General features: G+C 48.8%; 1 protein-coding gene across 3 annotated transcripts in view; it reads left to right on the forward strand.

Annotated features, from left to right (window-relative positions):
* The first annotated feature begins 29 nt into the window (after positions 1-29).
* Colec11 (collectin subfamily member 11) overlaps positions 30-15084 on the forward strand; it is a 38998-nt gene continuing 23943 nt past the window's right edge. Inside the window, exons 1-2 of one of the 3 annotated variants that reach the window (XM_052745768.1) lie at positions 30-5099; positions 13476-13631. In XM_052745768.1, the coding sequence (XP_052601728.1) occupies positions 13499-13631 (133 nt within the window). In that variant the 5' untranslated portion in view covers positions 30-5099; positions 13476-13498. Of the gene's footprint in view, positions 5100-6561; positions 7615-7649; positions 8406-13475; positions 13632-15084 lie in introns of those variants that run through there. The other 2 variants (XM_052745767.1, XM_052745769.1) reach the window with 2 other exon arrangements.

Raw genomic sequence — 15084 nt, forward strand, 5'->3', positions numbered from 1 at the left:
AAGTATGTCCTGTGTCTGTCTTTGGAGCCTGGTTTCACTGTAGCACAGACTGGTGTAAACACGTCTCCTGGTTTTGCCTCTCATGACTCCACATCAGGTTAAATGGAGACAGCATTGTCCACAAAAATCGGGACCTGAAGTGGCAAGGAAGCTCCTGGTGTGGATCACGTGGTGCAGGTGGAGCAGGCGTCCTTTGCTAAATCTTAGGCAGGCTGGAGAAACGCTCAGGAGGCCCCCTGTGTGCGACAGGCACTGTTGTAGAGGGAGGGGATGCAGGTGTGGGTGTGTGACTTCACTGTGGTGCCCTGACCTTGGCGGATGTGAGTGAGCAAAGCATTAGTCTCCACAGGAGTGTTGTGTTCCTGCTGTCCGTCCTCTTCTAGGAGCTGCAGCTGTGGTGGTGTTCCCTCTGTCCTGAAGCACCACTTGCTCAGCTCACCTTAGCACAGCTGCCGGGTGCTCACAGCTCTGCAGTGGACTCCACCTCAGTGCAGCTGGTGGTGTGCTCTGGTGGCTGAAAGGGGGTGGTGAATTTGGGGCTAACCTGGGTTACATACAAGGCTTCAAGCCAAAAGGGCTGCTCTTCAGAGGACCTGGGTTTGATTCCTGGTGCTTACATGGTGGCTCACAACCATGAGTTCAGGGGATCTGACTGTTTTCTGGTCTCTGGGCACCAGGCACATAATGTGCACAAACAGCATGCAGACAAAACACCAGTACACAAAATAGTTCTTAAAAATAGAAATTACCGATCAGAACATGCCTGATGAATGTCCTGGAGGACTCGGTGTTGCTCTAAGCCTAGAGCTGAGGTGAGCAATGTGTTTAGCTGAGCATAATCTTGGGACCAGCCTGATGACAGGGCTGATACACTCAAACTTGACCAGTTATCCAGGGCTTGGCTGATGCAGGTTCTCTTTCCTCAAATTTAGGGAGTATTGCAGTTTGAGGCAGCTGTGAGGCTGTTTGGGTATTAAGTGGGAATTTTTAGTAAGAACAGAATGTGATTGTAGAACTTGAACAATGTATAAGCTTCCAAGAATTGGCTGATGCAAAGTCAGCAACAGGTGGAGCACTGGGAGGGCCTGTGTACCTTGTTCTTCATGTGAACCCTTCAGCGTCATCCTCTCTCACACCTTACAGAGCTTCCTCCATCCATAATGGAGCCCAGGCTGGGCTTGACCTCCCTGGCCTGCCACTGCACCCCACAAACTCCCAAGTTTTGGAACAGTCTCAACTAGTTTGGGCTGGCCTCTTTACCTCCCTGTTGCTAGGATTAAAAGCATGAGCCACCATGCCCAGCTCTGTTTATAAGTATAACTATAGCTGATGCTGGCCTTGGATTTTTTTTGGGGGATGGGGGTTTCGAGACAGGGTTTCTCTGTGTCATTTTGGTGCCTGTTCTGGAACTCGCTCTGTAGGCCAGGCTGGTCTTGAACTCACAGAGATCCGCCTGGCTCTGCCTCCCGAGTGTTGGGATTAAAGGCTGGGGTTACAGTTAGGAGGCAGTATAGGCTTTACAATCCTTTAATGCCTGTAGTCCCAGTGTGTGAGAGGTAGAGGCAGGAACACCAGAAGTTCAAGGTCATCCCCAACAATTTAAATTTGAGACTGGTTTAGCTTATGTGAGACCTCAAAAGCAAAGCTGTCCTTGTGTGGTAGCACACACACTGAATCCTGTCACCCTGGAGGCAGAGGCACAGAGATCCTTTGAGACCAGCCTGGTCTATACGTGAGTTCTAGCTATCTGGCACCATAGTGGGACCCTATATCAAAAGCAAGAATGCTCTTCCAGTTGTGGTGATTTGAGATCAATAAAATAATTAGCTTTTTAACTGCTAGTCATTGAGTTGCTGTTAATTTTTCAAAGCTAATTATGTTAACAGTAAGACCATTATCTAAATCCCCGCACTTGAGAGGCAGAGGCAGGCAGATCTCTGGGTTTGAGGACGGCTGGAGCTACATAGACTATCCCAACCAAAACAAAACAAAAACCAACCAAACAAAAGTAGTATCTTACCAAAAGAGCTCGGTGCTATTACTACTTTTATCCATCAAAATTTAAAAAGCCAGGTGTGGTGGCACATGTCTTTAATCCCAGCATTTAGGAGGCAGAGGCAGGCAGATCTGAGTTCAAGGCCAGCATGGTCTATACAGAGAAACCCTGTCTCAACATCCCCCCCCCCCCCACACACACATTGTCTTGCTTGTGATGTGATTGTGCCATATGGCTTGTGTGGAGTCAGGGCAACTGTGGACTGATCCTTTGTTCTCACATGGGTCAGTTAGCCTTACCCAAACCGTGTTTGATTGTTGGGTCATCCTCATCCTTATGGATTGCAATTTTTTGTTTTGTTTGAGGCAAGGACTCTATAGATGAGGCTGGCCTTGAAGTCCCGTAGATCCTTGTGCATAGCACTAAGATTAACTTTTATTACTGGTGGTTAATGTTACTATAAATCACAGGTTTAGCATATGTAAAACCCTAGGTTTGATTCCCAGCATACCTTCCCCACAACCAAGGATTGAAATGCCACAAACAGAGTTACAGGAGTTATATGTGAACAAATCTAATGGAAGTTTTGACCAAAAAAAGTGTGCATGAGGGTGTGCAGAGGACACACATTCAATTCCCTACACTTAAAGGGTGGCTCACAACTGTCTAGTTTCAGGGATCTGATTCCTAGCTTCTGGGGCCACCAGTCATACATGTAAGAGGCACATACATGCTTGAAGGCAAACAATCTCTAGAAAAGACATTACTAAAGGCTGGTGAAGCTGTTTGAGCTGCTTGCTTGCATCCTTTACCGCCCGGTGAGGACCTCACGAGATACTATGAATGAAAAATAATACGGAGTGCAGTTATCACCATTGGGTTTCTGGCGGTTAGCAGTTGGGTATGGGGAGGTTGCTGGGTAATGGGGGAGGCATTACCTTCAGTTCTGGAGTCACTAGTAAGTTATCCAGCCCCACCCATGCTCATGCAAGCAACCACAATTAAACTCTATGTTTAGAAACAGAGATCGGAGAGATGGTGCCCTGGCTGGTTTTATGTCAACTTGACACAAGCTAGAGTCATCTGATAGGAGGAAATACAAAAATGCCTCCGTAAGATCCAGCTGTAAGGCATTTTCTTAGTGATGGATGCGAGAGGGCCCAACCCCTTGTGGGTGATGCCATCCCTGGGCTGTTGGTCCTGGTTCTATAAGAAAACAGACTGAGGAAGCCATGGGGAGCAAGCCAGTAAGCAGCACCCCTCCATGGCCTCTGTATCAGCTCCTGCCTCCAGGTTCCTGTCCTGTTTGAGTTCCTATCTGACTTCCTTCAGTGATGGACTATTAAGTGTAAGTGTAAGCCAAATAAGCCCTTTCCTCCCCAACTTGCTTTTGGTCATGGTGTTTTCATCACAGAAATAGTAACCCAAACTAAGACAGATGGCTCAGTGGTAAAGAACACTGGCTGCTCTTGCAGAGGGTGGGGGTTCACTTCCCAGCACCCACATGACAGATCACACCTGTCTGTAACTCCAGTTTAAGGGGACCCGACACCCTCTTCTGGCCTCAGGCACTGTAACACACGGTGAAATACTTGTAACAATGTTTTAAAAGGTCTTTAAGACGCTGTGGGTCATTTGTTGGGAAGAAGGGACTCTGTGGGAGGGAGAAGAGTAAGGGGGTCCTGCGTGGTGAATGTGACTGAAACCGTAAGCCTGTTGTGCAGGGAGAGCTACCCTCCTTAGCGTGGCTGCCACTGTCATCAGGGCAGCTGTGACTAACAAGAGACCTGGAGGATCAGGCCTGTTGATGCTCCTTCCCAGAAGGGGGCTGAGCGGTCCTTCCCTGGTCTCGGTCACTCAGGTAGGCTCTCCCAGCCAGCTGTCTGTAATTCTGCCCTAATCTGGAACCGGGCCACAGTGTTGTAGACCTTGGAAGGTTATCGGACAGGGGCTCCACCTATGCCCCTATGGGAAGCTGCCATCCATGCTGGTGTGACTTTCAGACACTATGATGGCTTTGTTACCCAGACTACCTCATGCTCTAGTTTAATCAGTAAGCCGAATAAACTCATTGGTCCCTTAGGATGGGCTTCGGGGTTTGTCTTTGGAGCCTGGTGAGAAAGGGGTAGATGTTTGTTTAGAGTTCCTGAAACAACAGAATTGTCAAAGAAGAGATTAAAAATATTAAAAAAAAATAAGTCTACTAACTACTCCACACTTTTGGAAGTGACTTAAATCGCTGATTTTCTAACTGCCTTGAGAAGGCTCTCTTTGTTTACCTCACTTGATGTCCAAACTCTCTCAGAGATGGCTTGGAGGGACAGTAAAAGGACTGAGAACTCATGTAGAGTCTGCATCTGACAATGTTCACTTTACAGTTGCCCTCCATGCTCACTTTAGTCTGACTTTCTGGCTGTATGAGGAAGCCACACTGATTTTTGTCATGGCTGTGTTCAGTCAGGCATGTTTATACGACTGTTCTTTATTCCCAGTGGTCACTGGTTGAGAGGTGGTTCTGCTAGGACAGTCACTATACCCAGCGGGTCCTCTCTTCTGTCCCATCAGTCTGTTGGTCCACCCCAGGGCTGTACAGCAGCTTGAGGAGTAGGCTAGCATGGCTGGCCCTTGAGGGTTGAGGTATAAGGCCAGTCACAGCCGATATGGGGCTGCTGACACACTGACTCTCAGCCATGTCCTGACATCCACTGTGAGGCTGACAGTGGCTTCCTAAGTGTCTCTGACCCAGCCACCTCAGCCTTGAGAACTTACTACAAGTGAGCATTCTAGGATCCCTACACTCAAACTATCAGTTCAGAAACCCTAGGGCCTAGAGCTGGAGAGATGGCTCAGTGGTTAAGAAGAGTATTTGATACTCTGCAGGAGACTGAACTTGGTTCCAACACCCACATGGCAGCTCACAACATTCTGTATCTCCAGTTCCAGGGGATCTGATACCCTCGTTCTGGCTTCTGTAGGCACCACCAGTGCAGGCTCATTGTGAGAACCTCTGGGCGGGCCTTCTGGACATCCGATGATGACCTGTCATGGCCACTTTCCCATGCCACTGACATAGAAGTGGTGCAATCCAGAATCTTAACACCAGGTAAATATGTTAAAAGTTAAGTATTCAAGACCTTTTAACTACTTGGCAAGAAGAGGTTTTCAATACTTGCATCCGGGTCTTTCTGCTCCACATCCCAGAGTGACTAGGCTTAGGATAGGGTAGTGGGTAAAGTACTGTGCACTCTCCGGAAGCCCAGGCGCTCTCAGTGAGGGATGAGGGCCTTTGGGGAGGTGCCATGGTGAATGTCCTTATGGACAAAGTGTCCCACAGATACAGCAGCACGTCCGGTGTGACCCCCAGGGAAGTTTCCCATCCAGAGCAGAGTGGGTTTCATGTGACTCTTGTATCCAAACTCCACAGTTATCTTAGAGAGATGTAAACACTCACTGGCTGTGGGCCAGTCATGTTCTGGCCGGGAATGGGATGGTCTGTGGGGTCAGAGCTCCCAGGCAGATGGCTCTAACCCTGGGCCTGTGCCGTCAGGGCAGAGAAGAGGAAAGCAGTGGAGGAGTGGCCAGTGTTTCCTTTTGTGACTCCAGGGTAAGCCTAGAACACAAAAGCTCTAACTCAACAATCTACTCAACATAGGCAAGTTAAATTACCACTGTTTTTGAAATGGGGAGTATTTTGTTGGCACTGTTTTAAAGCCCTGAGGATGGGCTGGGGAAATAGAGTATCTGCCTGGTATGTACAGGGTCCTGAGTTCAAGCCCCAGTACCAGGGGGAGGGCTGAAGATTTGGAAGTGGTGGCTCATGTTATTCCGGCACTAAGAGGCCTCAGCAGGAGGATTACTTCCAGTTTGAGGCCAGCCTGAGCTATGGAATATATTTCTAAAAAAAAAAAAAAAAAAAAAGCCCTATAGCAGGGTGTGGTGGAGCATGACTTTAATCCCAGCACTTGGGAGGCAGAGGCAAGCAGATCTCTGAGTCTGAAGCTAGCTTGGTCTACACAGCGAGTTCCAGAACATCCAGAGCTATACAGAGAAACTGTCTTGAACTCTCCTCCCTCCCCTGCAAAAAAGGTCCTTACGCTTTGTGGGCCCCCTAGCACCTTGAGGCAGGAGGGGGTGTCTGACAGTTTGCTTGGGCAGGTTTTAGGAGGGACTCTTGGGCTTGCTCTGTGTACTTCTGTGAACTTTAGAGATGTGAACAGAGTCATTTCTATTAAGATTGGGGATAGTTTGAGCTACATGAGACCCTGTCTCAGAAACAAAACATAAAAAAAGTTAAGCTTTATTTGGAGGTGATTATAGATTTGCATGCAGTTGTAGAAAATAATTCAGAGAGCTTCCTTGAGCCCAATCTTCCCTGTGGAAAGTCCGGCACAGTACCACAAACCAGATTCCAACATGAGCAGGCCAACTCATATCACTGTTGAGACACAGTGTTCTGGCCAACCACTGATCTGTCCTTGATTTTTATAGTTTTATCACTTTATTTATTTATTTATTTATTTATTTATTTATTTATTTATTTATTTATTTATTTATTTATGTTGTTTTTTTGGAGACAGGGTTTCTCTGTGTAGCCCTGGCTGTTCTGGAACTCACTCTGTAGACCTGGTTGGCCTTGAACTCAGATATGCCTGCCTCTGGAATTAGATGTATGTGCTACCACCACCAGGCTGGTTTTATCACTTTAATACTGTTACATGAATGGGATAAGAGGGCAATATGGCTGCACCATCATTCACCCCATTGATCATGAAGTTGGTTTGGCTGATCTGGCTTCCTCCCTCATGGATCCATGCATCTATCCTGAAGCTGCACGTCAGCAGGAGACCTTCCCTGATGGAGGAGGACTGTTGTTCCTTTGAGGGTATTTGAGTGGCTGTGCTGAACCTCCAAGCAGGCTCTCAATAGTATTTTATAGATGGAACTGTACAGTGGGTAACTTGTGGAGGCCATTCTGTCACTGCACGGAACTCTTGACCATCTCTCAGAGTTGCTTTGTGTCTGTAAGCAGGTGCTTGTGTGTGCAGAGATCCATGTCAGGTGTCTTCTGTCTCCCTCACTACTCTGCACCTTGTTTTTTTTTTTAATTTTTAAATCTATTTGATTTGAGACACAATCTCACTATGTACTCCTGGCTGGCCTGGAACTTGCTACGTAATGCAAGCCGGCTTCTAACTCACAGCAGTCCTCCTGCCTCTGTCTTCAGAGTGCAGATTGCTGGTGTGCACCACCATGTTCAGCATATGTACTTAGAAGAAAAATGAAAGAAAGGAAAACAGGAAAGAAAACCCAAAGCTAGACAGAATGTTTGGGGTGGGGGTTGGCTAGGATCTCCAGGCACCCCAGCCTGGCGGCAGGGGCTGTGTTCCCACACTCCTCAGGGCCCTGCAGGACAGCTGATGGTTTCAGGCAGGAAGCTCTTAACAGATAAGGCAGCAGCCTCCAGCAGATCCGCTGGGCTGCCTGACAGCCCAGGCACGGTTCCCTCTGAGTTGGACTGCAGCTGCTCTCTGTAAATAAGCAGCCATGAGGCTCCTTGGAGCAGTATCTCTGCTAGCCGGGGACCGTCAGGACAGCACTTTCGCCTAGTGTACATCCAGGTAGGCGATGCTGCCCCAGGAAACTGGGCCAGGATTGGACAGGCGCCGAGGCATGGACAGGCGGGCAAATTTCCAAACAGGGCTGGAGGGTAGACTTGGGCTTTGGAATTTGGCAAGGTGGGACACAGTCTCAGATCCAAACATCCTGGAGTTGGTCCATAAGTCAGACACTAGAGCTTCAGAGTTTGTTTAGCTCCGTAGTTAGTGGAGGAATCTTTGAGAAGCCAAAAGAGGCAAATTCTGATCAATCAGTTGAGACATGATGTAATTACAGGCATTTCGGTTAGTGCACAGAGGTTTGAATGAACACTTCTAACTCCAGTGGGGGAGAAATGTACCCCAGACTCCTGCTGAGCAGCATTTATGGGGTGACGGCTGAGCAAGCCCTGTTCAGAGACCTACAGCTCAAAGGCACACTCAGCAGTGGATCTCAGGTGGAGGGCAGTGGCAGGGAGGGCAGGAGGGACATTTCCCTCAGGGGAGCCATCTACCAGCAGGCATCCAGTCTCCCAACATGGGGAAGGGGAGCATCTCGAAAGGGCAGTTGCTTGTGCCCTGACACCAGGCTTCGGGACCGGCTGTTGTGTCTGCGTGGCTCCGGGTGGGAGCTCCAAATGGAAATGGTTACATTTGTAGGCTGCTGCATGGCATAAAGTGGGGCTCAATTTGATGAGTAATCCTGCCTGGGAGAGCAGAGCTCCAAACCCCCACATTTAGTGTCATCTCCAATTTTGAGACATCTGTGCCAGAGAAGAAAGAGAACAGACAGTTCTCTCCTCACCATGGTGTTGGTAAGATCCTCTCTGAAGCCTCATGGTGGGGGTGGGTCACTTTAGGACAGAGGAGGCTTCCAAATGGTGGGGCTGTTTCCAGCAGACAGTTCAGAGTCTGTGAGATCCAGGGCTCCACGGTGGGTGTTTAATGGACGTGTCAACGTGTGTGTTTGGCAGCACAATTCATGTTCCCCCCTGACCTGCTCCCAGTTCACTCTGACGTGTTTCTTTTGTGAATTCCACATTTAATCTCTCCCCAGAAAGCTGTCTCTTTGATGGAAGTGGGGCCTTAGTCTTTGGGCCCTGGCTGAGAGATAAGGATGTTGTTTTTAAAAAGATTTCAGGATTGCTGCATCGTCTCCGTTTATAAAACCAAATTCCTTTCCTGAGCGGCAACTGCCCAGGACACAGACTAGCTTCCTGGTGGGCATAGCGCCTCCCCGTGTGTCCACCACCTCCCCCTGTGCCCACCTGCCCTGTTCTGGAGCAGGTCTGGGGCAGGAATCAACTGGAGGACAGTGCCCTACCACATCCACTAGCTCAGATGAAAACTGACAGGAAAGACACACAGGCAGGAGAGTCAGTGAGAGAGAGTAGATGACGGACGAGGAGCCAGCCCTGAAACGGTCTGCATTTCTGCTCTCCCTGCTTGCCTGCTGTGGCCTGACCTTTGTAAAGCCACACTTAAGGCTTTCACAGGAGAGAAAGTGACACTGTCCTGCTGGACACCGGCTGTCTCTGGAGGAGCATTTTTGTTGTTTTTTTTCTGAGACAGGGTTTCTCTGTGTAGCCCTGGCTGTCCTGAAACTTGCTCTGTAGACCAGGCTGGCCTCGAACTCACATCAATCTGCCTGCCTCTGCCTCCTGTGCCACCACCACCTGGCAATGTTTGTTTCTGTGGGATACATTACTGTGCCCTCTTGGGAGCTCCCAAGAAACACCTGAACAGTTTTTAATCCAGCAAATTGGGTGCGGCAAAGAGTATTTGCTCCCCCCGCAACACCCTTTTCCTTAAAAGATATTATTATTATTTTGAATTTTTTGGATAGGGTATCATTATGTAGCCTTGACTGGTTTCAAACTCACAGGAATCCTCTCTGCTTCCCACGTACTTGGATTAAAACCATGGGCCTCCATATCCAGCCTTTTAAATCATTGAGCCACCTCTTTAACGCCCTCTACAACTCCCCTTTTTTGTTTGAGGAAGCGGAATCTTACTATGTAGCCCTGGCTGGCTGCTGGGTGTGGAACTCACTGTTGGAGCCCAGGCTGGCCTTGAACTCATGAACTTCATCATTCTGCCTCCCCAAGTGCTGGGATGACAGGTGTGCATCACCATACATGGCCTCGTGTTACCTTTGTAGCTATCCAGAAGAAGGAACCAAACACTTGCTGCTTAGGTAACAGCTGAGTGTGGAGAGTTAAGAGCACTGTGGGGGAGAGTGCTCACCCACAGGTTTTGCAGTCCCCTGTTTCTTAAATTGCTGGAAATTTCAGGAAAATGACAGCAGAGCAATCATCCAAGTGTGACAAGAGTTCCGTGTAAGCTTAGCATCACATTTCTCATACATTTATGAACCTGTCCATGCATAAGTAACTCTTAAAAATGAGAAGCTTGGGAGTCTAAACAATGCCCCAGCATGCAAATCCCTGCTGAAGCCTAGAAGTGGATACCTAGGCCTTAGGTTCACTGATTTCTGTCCATGGTGATTTTCCGTGTGTGTGTGTGTGTGTGTGTGTGTGTGTGTGTGTGTGTGTGTGTGTGTATGTATGTATATGTGTCTATGTGTGTGTGTCTATGTGTGTGTGTGTCTATGTGTGTGTCTGTGTGTATGTGTCTGTGTGTCTGTGTGTCTGTATGTGTCTGTGTGTCTGTGTGTGTGTCTGTGTGTCTATGTGTGTATGTGTCTGTGTGTCTGTGTGTCTGTATGTGTGTGTGTCTGTGTGTATGTGTCTGTGTCTGTGTGTCTATGGTCTATGTGTGTATGTGTCTGTGTGTATGTGTCTGTGTGTGTGTGTATGTGTCTATGTGTATATGTGTCTGTGTGTGTGTGTCTGTGTGTATGTGTGTCTATGGTCTATGTGTGTATGTGTCTGTGTGTATGTGTCTGTGTGTGTGTCTGTGTGTCTATGTGTGTATGTGTCTGTGTGTGTGTGTCTGTGTGTATGTGTATGTGTGTGTGTGTCTATGTGTGTCTGTGTGTCTATGTGTGTATGTGTCTGTGTGTCTGTGTGTCTGTATGTGTGTGTGTGTGTGTCTATATGTGTATGTGTCTGTGTGTATGTGTCTGTGTGTGTGTTTGTGTGTATGTGTCTGTGTATGAATGAAAGCAGAAACTTGGTGCTTTCCCAGCCCACCATTTCCCCTAAGCCCTTCTGCATGTGGTCAAGTTCTCTCTGCTGTTGTCTCCTCACAGCTTTTGATCATTCGACTATTTCAGGAGTGGGCACCTCATTAATTAACTTCCGGCTGCCACAGCTTCCCCTCTCTCCCACCACCCTGCAAGCATGGATGTACACGCAGAGGGCTGGCAACCTTGTCAACTGCCAACAGCTCAGAGCTCAGGGACCTAGAGTGTGGGAGGGTGGGGAGTGTGAGCTGGGCCTCAAACCCCAACCTCCTAAGGACAGACCAGTGTTGAGGTCAGCAGAGTCCATGCTGAGACTTTGTCTTCGTGGTTTGAGCCATGCAGGGTGTCTTCAGATGATGGAGTTGGCTTTCCATTTTATACCTCTGGACTTCCAGCAAAGTCCTGAGGTCAAGGTCAGTGAGTCAATCCTCTTGGTTTATGCCCTCAGTGCTATACCCTTCAATCCTGTGCTCGCTGGTCCCTGAGCCTCCCCTCCGCTTAGGTGGGAAGTCAGCATCTAGTGTCAGCAAACCGGTCTTCTCTTGTCTCTTGTGGGTACTTGAGCTGCAAGAGGAGTTTCAGATGGCGTCCCTTCACACAGCGGGGCCAGTAGATTCTGATCACCAGATGCAGCTTTCTGTTGTCAGACACGATAGTGGCAGTATGTCTGGACATCTTGACTTCTCCACACATTCTGAGGAGACTCCTTCCCTGGAAGCAAATGTAGCAGGGGCTTGGTATTCCTCCAGTGAGTGTCAGCACAGCCAGATAGTGGGTCTGCAGACTGTAAAGGCTCCTGGGACATGGTCTGTGCTCTTACTCTCTGGACTTCTCTGTGGAGAGACTCGACAGGATGATCTCACTGGCTGGGTATGTGGGTCCCTCGCCTCTGATGGCTAGATGGCTGGAGTCAGGGAGGGATGCAGTGTCTTGATCTTTGAGTTGGGCAAGTTAAACCATTGCTCCCTCCACCCAGGTTCACAGGCTTCTTTGACTGGGAAGTCAACTATAGTCCCTCCCACTCCCCCATGCCTGCTCTCAGTAACCCCAGCACTGTTCTCCAGGGGCTGTAGCTGGCCATTCCCTCGAATTTCCATAGAATCCAGTGAAAACCAATCAGCCTTGCCTCCGCAACACATCCCAACTACACCTTTTTTCTCCGCCTCTGCCATGGTGTCCTCACAACTTCTTGCTACTGCACACCGAGGTCTCCTCTGTCTGACCTCTTCACTTCCTTTCTTTTTGTTGCTGTTGTTTTATTTTTGGAGACAGGGTCTCACTATGTAGCTCTGGCTGTTTTGGAACTGACTCTAGACCAGGCTGGTCTCGGGCTCACAGAGATCTGCCTGCCTCTACCTCCCAAGTGCTGGGATTAAAGGCGTGCGCCACCACACCACCCTGAGTCTCACTTCCATTCTTATAAATATAAATATTCTAATAAATATGGTCTCCAAGAAGAGCCAAGTGGCCCTCTTATAAAGCCATGCCCTGTTCAAAAGCCTCCATCTTGTTTTGTGGGGACCCCCCCCCCCCCCCCACACACACACATAAGGTTTCACAGTAGCACTAGACCTGAGTCTTCACTCTGTTCAGGGCTTTTTCTCCTCTGTGCTCACCAGGCCGGGCAACTTCTCCCCAAGCTCTGTTCAAGAGGCTACACCGCGTGTTGCTTCACCAGGGAGGCCCCCTGACAGGTCTCTAGATAGCAGTTGCATGACCAGGCCATCTCACCCTGCCTCTCCTCCCAGGGGAAGATCACTCTTCTCTGCTGCTTATCTGTCCATCCTTTTGTCTCTTTTAAAAAAGGTTTATTTATTTTTGTATGTGCACATGCCTGCCTGTGTGTGTGGATGCACACCAGGTGTGTACAGTGCCCACAGAAGCTAGAAGAGGGCATTGGGTCCCACTGGAACCGGGACTACAGGTGGTTGTGCACCACCATGGGGGTCCTGAGAACTAAACCTGCATCCTCTGCAAGTGCAGCAAATATTCTTAACCACTGAACCATCTCTCCCGTCCTTGACTGTCTCCTTGGACTGGAGTTTAGTTCTTTAGTTCTTTCTCCATCCAGCACCTGGAACTGTGCCTGGCAGAAGGTTGGCACCTGGAAATATTGCTGAGGAGTTGACTGACCCAGGGGATAGGTGCCAGGAAGCATCAGAGGCCTTCTGAGGTTAATAATTGTGTAGTTGTTGCTATAATTGCTATTGTGTGGTTCTGATGCCCTAAGGGAAACCCCCTACCGCAGCTTTCAGGCCCAGCTTTCCTTCTTGCTTTTTATACATCTTTCTCCTTTTCTTCTTGCCACTACTGTTGGCCTTTCTTATTTCTTCTCTCCCTTCTCTGCTTTCAAGCCATCTAGTGTGGATCTCTGTTTGTACAGGGCTATCCCCCTCTCAGACATGCCCCAAGCTCTGCAGGAGGGTCATGTCTTGCATAGGAGCCTTTGTCTTCTTGGAGCCTGAGTCTCTGCCATTAGGATGAGTTGAGCCTCCTGGGCTGGCCTTGTACTCAGCAAGGCTGGACAGTGCAAGTGACCTTCAGCAAAGGCTTAGGGAAAGCGGTCCAGGCACACATGGTGCCCTAGCTGCCGGGAAACTTAAGAGACTCTCAGTGGAGGTTGGTAATTGGTATGTAAGCGAGCCAGCGAGAAAGGGGAGTCCACGAGTGTGGCCTGCTGTTCGCAAAGCCCTGTCTGTGTCAGATCCTGTCACTGTTTATGCCTTCCTTCTTCCAGGAGTCAGCGTCCTGCCTGCACTCATGATGACGAGGGACCTGGCTCTTGCAGGCATGCTGATTAGCCTGGCTTTCCTGTCACTGCTACCATCTGGATGTCCTCAGCAGACCACAGAGGACGCCTGCTCTGTGCAGATTCTTGTCCCCGGCCTCAAAGGTAATGGCTCTTCTGCCACTCTGGTCCTGCCTCTGGGTGTCTCAGTTTCCTGCATGGCCTGGTACTTCAGCACACACTCGCAAAGAAGGGCTCTGGTCCAGGTGCATCCTGGGAAATCTGCCCATCTGTTGGGTTTGGGATTCCCTGACTATGAGACCAAGGTTCCATGACATTTAAACATTTTCTAGCCAAGGAATTGCGGATTTCTCATTAGTGATGTATATGCAACACAGCCTCCTCCTCAGGAGCCTTGTGTGAAGGTCTGGCTTATTTGATCTTCTCTGGCATGAGCCGGAGGGCTGGGGTCAACCAGCCTCTTTCCTGCTGTATGATGCTACAGTGTTTACATCCCATGGCCTATAGGGATAAAGCCTGCTTGCAAGACACATTTGCAAATAGAACAACAGTCCAGGGATGTCTGTGGCTTTTCTTCAACTGACAATGAGTATATCAAAGTAGTGCGTGTTCTGCATGAAAATGATGGACACACACCTTCCTCGTTGGGTCAGACATTATCAAAGTGTGACCTGGATGAAAGCGCCGTGTTCACAGATTTAGATCTGACTTGAGAGGGCACAAGCGGTAAATTATTTCCAGGAGCGAAGAGAAAGCGGCACTAGTGACAGTGGGAAATGAGATGGCAGCTGAAATGTCAACCTGTCCTGATAGACAGACAGCTGATCGGAACACCATGGGGGGTGGGGCGTGTAGCTGGGATCTCTGTGGCTTGTTTATCGCCACCTATAAGGAGTCCTTCCCACCCCACTGAGCTTTGAGCAGTGCTGTTGAGCAGTGCTGGGGAACATCTTTGGTCTTGATGACCACTTAGGGTTGTACTCCAAGGTCCCTAGGAACAGCTAGACTTATTGTCAAGCTTCCAGGGAAGGTCTCCGTCAACTTGGGTGTGGCCCTTTAGAGGCGGAGGTCAAACATGTTTTTGAGACAAAGGGTCTCACTATGAAAACCTGGCTTGCTGGGAACTTCCTATGTAGAGTAGCCTGGATTAAATTTACAGGACTCTACCTGTTTCTGTCCCCTGAGTGCTGAGATCAAAGGCGTGCACCACCACATCTAGCAAAAACAACTTTTTTAAAACAAAATAGTTTCAGGACATAACGTAATTGTGGACAGAGTTGAGGAACTGTGTTGGGGAAGTTTCAGAGTCTGGGCATCAAGGTGGTTTTTTTGGGAGATCAGCAGTGGGAAGCTCAGGGGTCTTGTCCCCTTCTTCCCACTGTGGGTGAAATGGGAAGATTATCCGAGAGAATGACATTTAAATGAAGAGGCTTTTCTGATTGTTTGAGAGATAAAAAATTCTTTATTCAGGCCGTGTGTGTGTGTGTGTGTGTGTGTGTGTGTGTGTGTGTGTGTGTGTACAAATATGTGTGCTTGTGTGTGGAGGCCAGAGGTCAACCTTCGGCATTGTTCCAGGTGATACCAACTTTGGATTTTG

This window comes from Peromyscus californicus, unplaced genomic scaffold, assembly GCF_007827085.1.
Source record: "Peromyscus californicus insignis strain IS unplaced genomic scaffold, ASM782708v3 Scaffold_1__1_contigs__length_55948999, whole genome shotgun sequence".
In the NCBI taxonomy this organism is placed as follows: domain Eukaryota; kingdom Metazoa; phylum Chordata; class Mammalia; order Rodentia; family Cricetidae; genus Peromyscus; species Peromyscus californicus.